The sequence below is a fragment of the Pelophylax lessonae genome, assembly GCF_965119305.1.
Source record: "Pelophylax lessonae genome assembly, chromosome: 1".
In the NCBI taxonomy this organism is placed as follows: domain Eukaryota; kingdom Metazoa; phylum Chordata; class Amphibia; order Anura; family Ranidae; genus Pelophylax; species Pelophylax lessonae.
Genome location: NC_138768.1, coordinates 320,232,414 through 320,240,611, shown reverse-complemented (window position 1 = coordinate 320,240,611; position 8,198 = coordinate 320,232,414). Strand labels below are relative to the sequence as shown.

The following is an 8,198-nucleotide window of genomic DNA, read 5'->3' as shown; positions in this document are numbered from 1 at the left end:
AAGGTTTTAAAAAAAATCAAATGTTTTAATAAAATTTGAAAAAAATCCTATGTACTGTACATACTGCAGCCATATTTGCTCTGGTCTGAACACTTTTAATCCATATACCTGGATGTTGCTAACAGCATTCAGCGATATACATATCACCATTAAGGGTGCATTTACTATACATGAAACTGGAATGAAACATTATTTTAGAAATAAACATTTAAAGTATACAGTTTGAAAACCCAACCCCTAAAACCCGACATATGCTTTAGCATATTATTGTAATTTAAAAAATAACTTTCAATTTTGTGAAATTTACAGCTTTTATTATTAAACAAATTCCTGGTGATTCTGCCATGTAGATGCTTGTTCAGTTAGTTGTGCAATTCCTGGTATGAGGTCCAGTGGTAGGTCCTTGTCTCCTAAATTGTGCTCACCCTATTACACAAACTTCTGATGGAGACTGTAAGTGGCTGTTTAACACACACTAAGTAGGCATGGTCTACTGTTGTCACAATCAGATAACCCACCCTGAGAAATGCAGCGTGTGCATGTACACATGAATTTCCTACAAAAAAGGCAGCAGGAGACCAGCAGCACTGAGATGCAACAGTGGATAAAAAAGAAAGGGGAAAATTAGCATTTTTTTATTACAACATGCCATTAAGATAAAGGTGGCTTTAGCAGGCAAAGGGGTTAGATTTACTAAAGATAAAAACACTATGCACTCTGCAACTGAAGTTGCTCCAGAACTTAGAAAACGAGAGGAAGCTTAACTTTGCAAAGAATAAAAAAAAAATGCCATTTTTGCTTGCATATGACTGGATGATGGAAGTCAGCATAGTTTACCTCCCTTTACTAAGCTCTGGAGCAACTGCACTTGCAAGGTGATCAGTCTATTTGCCTTTAGTAAATTCACCCATAAATGTTGGTTACTTAGGACTTGCATCTACTTTAAGCTAAAAAAAGAACTATTCAGTAATTATTTTACAAATAAGTTAAAATGGACATTTGCTAGGAAAAACACTACAGATTCCTTTATAATGAGTTTTGCATGGGGAATTTTACTCAGGTTAGAGTCTGCCAGAGGGCTTTCTTGGCGATGCTGAAACCTCCTTTTAAAAATGCACATAAGGCAACCTATAAATAATTTGCTGTTGGGCACTGCTTATTACCAGTATTGCCTAGAGGTAGCTAAAGTGCACATATTTAGTACAAGTGTACAATATTTAATCATAAAACATTACTGATTTACTACGTTCCGGTGACATTTTGACTGGCATCAAGTTAGAAACCTTTAATAAATCAGTCACCAAACTTTGCTGTTCTGTCATTTGTAAAGGCTAAGCTCAGGACTGTAGTATAAGCACATATAAGAATCACAAAGAAGCCGGTGGACATATGCTGGCATGCTCCTTGGGTCTTCCTGCTGGAGCACTTCGGGGCTCATTTCCAGGTACTCTGTCATCTCTGGGCAGGGAATCACCCTAGGAATGTTAAATCCATTCTGACCTCCTGTTAAAGCACACAAAGACAGGTAAACTGTTAAATGTGTATAAAGCAATATATTTTAACCAATGCTAAATATAAAGATGACCCTGCGCTAAAATGTAGTATAGGCACCACCAATGGGTATGCTGCTGATCATCACACTGTGAAAAAAATGCTTGGAAACATTACAGCGCACCACCTGAGCCCATCATAGAATATAGATAAATGAAGTGAAGAAGAAAAAATTATATATGGAACAATAAACCTGATGTGTGAAGAAGTACATATAAATGCAACTATTAAAACTGAGTCTAGAGTTGCAGCATAAACAAGATTCATTTAATAAATAATATCCCTTAAGTGACCAGTGGACCACCTCAACTAAAAGCGGATGCATAAAAGTTCATAAATCATGTGTCCAGTCAAAAATATCATATTGCATAACCCATGTGCTCAATGAAAAAACACATCCACAATCCTGTGGCCAGTGAAAACACGTATATACTAGGTTATCTATAAGTGCTGATAGTGAAAATTGAGTCCATAAATAAATAAGTGCAAGACCAATAAAAATCACTATGATCCTCCAAATAGAATGCTAAAAGTTCATATATATTGCGCAGCGAAAGTTTATATACACGTGTCCAGTGTTTCCTGTGAAAGGTCACCATGGGCAGAGGCTTATAGAAGAAAGAGGGATCCAGGATAGTGTAATACGTTCCTTTCATCACATCCAAAAATATACATAACTTACATATCAGCAGACATCAATCTGCCTGAGGACTGTTCAAGAAGGCTGGCGTGTTGTGTGAGAAGGGAGTTTCCGGTATCGCGTCTGAATTCCGGCGTGCGTTCCAACCACCCTAGCCCAAAGTGACGCACTGAGAGCTGAGAGATGGCTGAGAGATAGCCGAGATGCTACATCGACGCGTTTTGCCTCTCCCACAGGGCGTTATCACAGACCAGTCTTCTTGAACAGTCCTCAGGCAGATTGATTTCTACTGATATGTAAGGGAGTGGGTCACTGGACAATGCACAAGCACTTTTGAAAAACAATTTTTTGCACTTTGGAAGAGGTATTTTCTCACTGGGCACGTTTATGTACTTTCACTGATCTATATATATATATATATATATATATATATGAACTTTTAGCATCCTATTTGGAGGATCATAGTGGTTTTTATTGGTCTTGCACATATTTTTTTTATTGACTCAATTTTCATAATCAGCACTTATAGATAACCTAGTATATACGTGTTTTCACTGGCCACAGGAATGTGGATGTGTTTTTTCATTGAGCACATGGGTTATGCAATATGATATTTTTGACTGGACACATGATTTATGAACTTTTATGCATCCGCTTTTAGTTGAGGTGGTCCACTGGTCACTTAAGGGATATTATTTATTAAATGAATCTTGTTTATGCTGCAACTCTAGACTCAGTTTTAATAGTTGCATTTATATGCACATCTTCACACATCAGGTTTATTTTTCCATATATCATTTTTTCTTCTTCACTACAGTTACCTATATTCTATGATGGGCTCGGGTGGTGTGCTGTAATGTTTCCAATTTAAGCATTTTTTCACAGTGTGATGATCACCAGCATACCCATTGGGGGTGCCTATACTATTACTATACTATTATTCCTGGTGGTGCCTATCCTATTATGTGCCTGTTGTACCATGTACTTGTGTTAAAAGAGTATCCTATCCTCTTTGTATTTCTTCCTTTGGGTGAAATACCTGGTGATCCTTCCAGTACCCCCTTTTTTCCCCCCATTTCAAACAGACCACACTACATATTATAGCCACATCCTCCCCAGCGTAGTCAGTTTTCTGGCTGTGCTGGGAGAACAGCCTGCCAATTCTCCAACGGTCAGACTTCTGCTGACAGGCCCTCTGCACAGCTCTTCACTGGGTAGATCCGTGCACTGCTCTTTCTTCACCCCTAGCCCTCTAAGCTTTATGGAGCTGAGATTAGAGATTATGTGATCATTTATGAAAAAAAAAAAGGTCCTCAAAGTTTTTCTTACATCTATACACAAATGTTTTGCCTTTCATTTCTTTTTTAAACTGAATGGATTATTTTACAAGATTCACATATACTTTTACCTGGTTTTGTAAAAAAAAAAAAAAAAACTGAAATACAGAGACTGAAAACACAGACTGTGAACAAATACAACCCACCTTCTCTGTCAGCCATGCTGTCAAAAAATCCCCACAGGGGTAGTTTCTGGGAGTTCAGTCTAATAAAGGCGACATAATGGCTAGTTTCTATACATAAGACAGCAAAGAGCTGCAAATACTGTCTCTGGAACACAGCCTGTCCATTTAGATTTTTAGGTACACACAGTTCCCTGGGATGATGGCTGCAGCGCTTTCTGTGAAGATGAACCTGTTCAAAAGAAAATGTCATGTTAGAACACCAAAAAGCCTGTAGGAAAAACAGCAAAAAGTGTGCCTCTTGAATTCAAGGCTCTGAAATAAAGAACTCTGCCGTACAAAGCAACCAATCAGGTTCAGAATGTAATTTTCTGGATCTTGAAAAGAAAACCTGAAGTGGTTGCTATGAACCCCAGGCACTTATCTCTTCAGACACTTCTAGAAATGAAACTTTTCATAACAGGAGAGTCATACCTGTCTACTGCAGATTGCACAGTATTGTTTTATGTGACCTGGCGTGATCCCCGTGTCCTCATAACAGTCCAGACACTCCACTACTGCCAGTGACTGACAAATACAGCATTGCCTTGGGGCTGTGGATAAGAGAGAGGAAACTGATATTAAAATTTAAGATTTCATGTTATTTTGAGCTTTAAAAATATGCACAGCATTTCGTGACATTTTATTACCAGAATCCCTATGCCTAGCAAACACTAATAAGGCTGGTGAACAAAAGCGTGAGGATTTTGCAACACTGCAACTTCCTTGCCAGTAGCAGCATAGGATATGAGCAAGCTAAACTCCATTCAAAAATAAAATATGCAAATAAACCCTTTTTTACCAGTAGAGCGTTTTTTGCACACAGTAAAATGCACATTTTAGACTTCAAGATTCGTTAAAACCCCAAACATTATACATTTTCTGAAATCAGCAATCATGAAAAATAAAATAAAAGGTAGTTGCAAATGCATATTTTTTACTAGCTACTACTTTTACTAGCTATGGGAGGTCCGTGAACATACGTTCATTGGTCTCTCCCCCTCTATCTGGCTGTAGCGGCGAGAAGCGTGTGGAAAACCCGCCGCTGCTGCGGACATAAGCCTTCTATCGGTTGCAGAAAAAAAGGTTAATACAGCCCTGTATTTAGAACATTTCAATATTTTTATTGAAATGACAAGATAAAATAGCAGAAAAAACATCAATAAAACAATAGTACAATAATAATTGCTCAGGTCGTCATAACAGAGATATAGGTCCTTCGGAATGCAAACAAGGACAATGCAAACTATCGTCAGATAAACCAAAAGCATTAACTGCTCTCAAACAACTCTGACACAAAGAAAAGATGCCAATCATTAACAGAGGAGATAGAAGTCATGAACTTGATCCACTAGAGACCAGAGGCCTAATAATCTCAATCAGCAGATTTATTATAGGCAATGTATTAAAAGGACTGTGGGGGAAGATCGAGGCATCCTGTATTTATTAATGCTTGTTACATGTTATACCCTAAACATGGATGTAAAATGTAACAACATGTCCACAAAGGTGAACTTATCCTTAAAAAAAAAAAAAAAATCAGGTCTCCTGCCCTACCAGACAGGACTATGCTCTGTTTTCTAGAGATGGGTAAATCTCAGAACTGAACAGACAGAAATACATTTCTTTAGTAAAACAGCTGCCTTATATTTGTGTTAGCCCTTTGCCTGGTATTCAGCTTTAATATTATAAATTTGCACCAAAATTGCAGCATACAAAACACATTACAATAGAATGTATTGTGCACAGCTCCCATTAAAAACACATTTTCTCTTTTCTTTGCATTTTGCTGCAATTGAATGAAGATGCACGTGCGTTCTTTTTTTGTATTTCCTCAGATGTTTAATAATGAATATGTAACCATCTCTGTCTCTGCCATGTACAGTAAATCCATTTAAATCTCAAATACATTTTTATTGCTTTGTCCAAACAAAATGTAGTTTAAAGACTGAAAAAACATACTGAACAATGAGAAGAAAATGGAAAGAAGGTGGTAAAATGAAATAATCAATGGATATAAAAAGTCTACACACCCCTGTTAAAATTTCAGGTTTCCGGGATTTAAAAAAAATGACACAAAGATAAATAATTTTAGAACTTTTTCCACCTTTAATGTGATTTTTAGAGGGGGTACAAATAAAAAAACTAAAGTAATGTGGTTGCAAAAGTGTGCACACCCTCTTATAACTGGAAATGTAGTTGTGTTCAGAATTAGGCGAACACATTCAAACTCATGTACAATAGGAGTCAGTACACACCTGGCATCATTTAAAGTGCCTCTGATTAACCCCAAATAAAGTTCAGCTGTTCTCGTAGGTCTTTCCTGACATTTTCTTAGTCGCACCCTACAGCAAAAGCTATGGTCCACAGAGAGCTTCCAAAGCATCAGAGGGATCTCATTGTTAAAATGTTTCAGTTCAGTCAGGAGAAGGGTACAAAAGAATTTCAAAAGGTATTAGATATACCATGGAACACAGTGAAGACAGTCATCATCAAGTGGAGAAAATATGGCACAACAGTGAGATTACCAAGAACTGGACGTCCCTCCAAAATTGATGAAAAGACGAGAAGAAAACTGGCAGGGAGGCTGCCAAGAGGCCTACAGAAACATTAAAGGAGCTGCAGAAATATCTGGCAAGTACTGACTGTGTGGTACATGTGACAATAATCTCCTGTATTCTTCATATGTCTGGGCTATGGGGTAGAGTGGCAGGACGGAAACCTTTTCTTACGAAGAAAAACATCCAAGCCTGGCTGAATTTTGCAAAAACACATTTGAAGTCTCCCAAAAGCATGTGTGGAAAATGTGTTATGGTCTGATGAAACCAAGGTTGAACTTTTTGGCCAGAATTCCAAAAAGATAGGTTTGGCGCAAAACCTTCAGGCTTCTGCTAGAAAGCTGAACATGAAGAGGAACTTCATATTTCAGCATGACAACGACCCAAAGCATACATCCAAATAGACAAAGGAATGGCTTCACCAGAAGAATATTCAAGTTTTGGAATGGCCCAGCAAGAACCCAGACCTTAATCTGATTGAAAATCTGTGGGGTGATCTGAAGAGGGCTGTATACAGGAGATGCCCTCTGACAGATTTGGAGTGTTATTGAAAAGAAGAGTGGGCAAATATTGCCAAGTCAAGATGTGCCATGCTGATAGACTCATACTCAAAAAGACGGATTGCTGTTGTAGCACCCTACAGGTAGGTGCTAGGTAAAGGTATAGTGGGCCTTGTCTGCCTAATAGCAGGGCTGTGATTTATTAGACACGGTGTCATGGTTTCCAGGTGTGCCTGCTGAAGGGGGAGTCTCCCCACTGGCTCCTGTGAGAGGCTTCGCATAGGGCGTTGGAGGAAACCCAATCAGGGGACACATCCAGGCTTGTAACTACCCCAGAAGGCAGATTGTGCTGCATGGGATTCTGGGAGTGGGTAGGGCTGGGCGATAAATCGATTTATCGATTTTTTGGTTAGAAACGTTTTTTTTTTTGGAAACTCAAGTTTTTTTGTATAATACTTTTTTCTCCCTTGCAGCCGACCTCCCCACCGCCACACCTGGATGTGACGTCAGCTGCGGGGCGGGCGGTGCGTCTGTACAGGCCGGGGCTGCGGCGCGCTGTGATAGGTAAAGTCCCCCCGGCCTGGATGTGACGTCAGCTGCCGGGAGAGGAAGCGGGCGGTGCGTCTGTACAGGCGCACCGCCCGCTTCCTCTCTCGGCAGCTGACGTCACATCCAGGCCCGGGGAGACTTTACCTATCACAGCGCGCCGCAGCCCCGGCCTGTACAGACGCACCGCCCGCCCCACAGCTGACGTCACATCCAGGCCGGGAGACTGTACCCAACAGCGCGCCGCAGCCCCGGCCTGTACAGACGCACTGCCCGCCCCGCAGCTGATGTCACAAATACAGGCCGGGGAGACTGTCACTGTAGTACTGTACCTATCACAGCGCGCCGCAGCCCTGGCCTGTACAGACGCACCGCCCGCCCCCGCAGCTGACGTCACATCCAGGCGCGGCGGTGGGGAGTTCGGTGGCTGCACAGTGCACACAAGGCAGAAAAAAGTATTGTACACAAAAACTCGAGTTAAAAAAAAAAAAAAAAGAAAAACGTTTCAAAGTTCAAACTAAACGTTACTGTGGTGGACTAGTTCAGAATCAGTTCCTGTGTGGCAGACTATGAGCTGGCTGGAGCCCAGGCCCAGGGTGTGACCCGGTGTGTGTAGTTAAGCGGGGGCTGGCTGCACAAGGCAGAAAAAAGTAACCATTCCTATTGTAGAAAAAACTCAAATTTTTGAAAAAAAAAAAATAGTTTCAAACTAAGTCAAACTAAAAAAGGTGGCCGGTTACTGTGGACTCGTTCTCTGGACTGTACCTATCACAGCGCAGCCCCTGTACAGACGCACCGCCCGCAGCTGACGTCACATCCAGGCGCGGCGGTGGTCCGTCAGAGTCACATATACAGCGCTTCTCCTTCCTCAGTTCTCCCTCAACACAGTGAGCTCTCCTCCCTCC

The 8,198-nt window shown here is 40.6% G+C and overlaps 1 protein-coding gene across 1 annotated transcript in view; it reads right to left on the bottom strand.

Moving 5' to 3' along the window:
* Positions 1–1,065: 1,065 nt before the first annotated feature.
* Positions 1,066–8,198, bottom strand: part of LOC309544415 (ubiquitin carboxyl-terminal hydrolase CYLD-like) — a 126,051-nt gene continuing 118,918 nt past the window's right edge. Inside the window, exons 13-15 of the mRNA XM_082243326.1 lie at positions 4,125–4,243; positions 3,675–3,882; positions 1,066–1,503 (exon numbers count right to left, since the gene is read on the bottom strand). Of these exons, the coding sequence (XP_082099452.1) occupies positions 1,319–1,503; positions 3,675–3,882; positions 4,125–4,243 (512 nt within the window). The 3' untranslated portion in view covers positions 1,066–1,318. The remainder of the gene's footprint in view (positions 1,504–3,674; positions 3,883–4,124; positions 4,244–8,198) is intronic.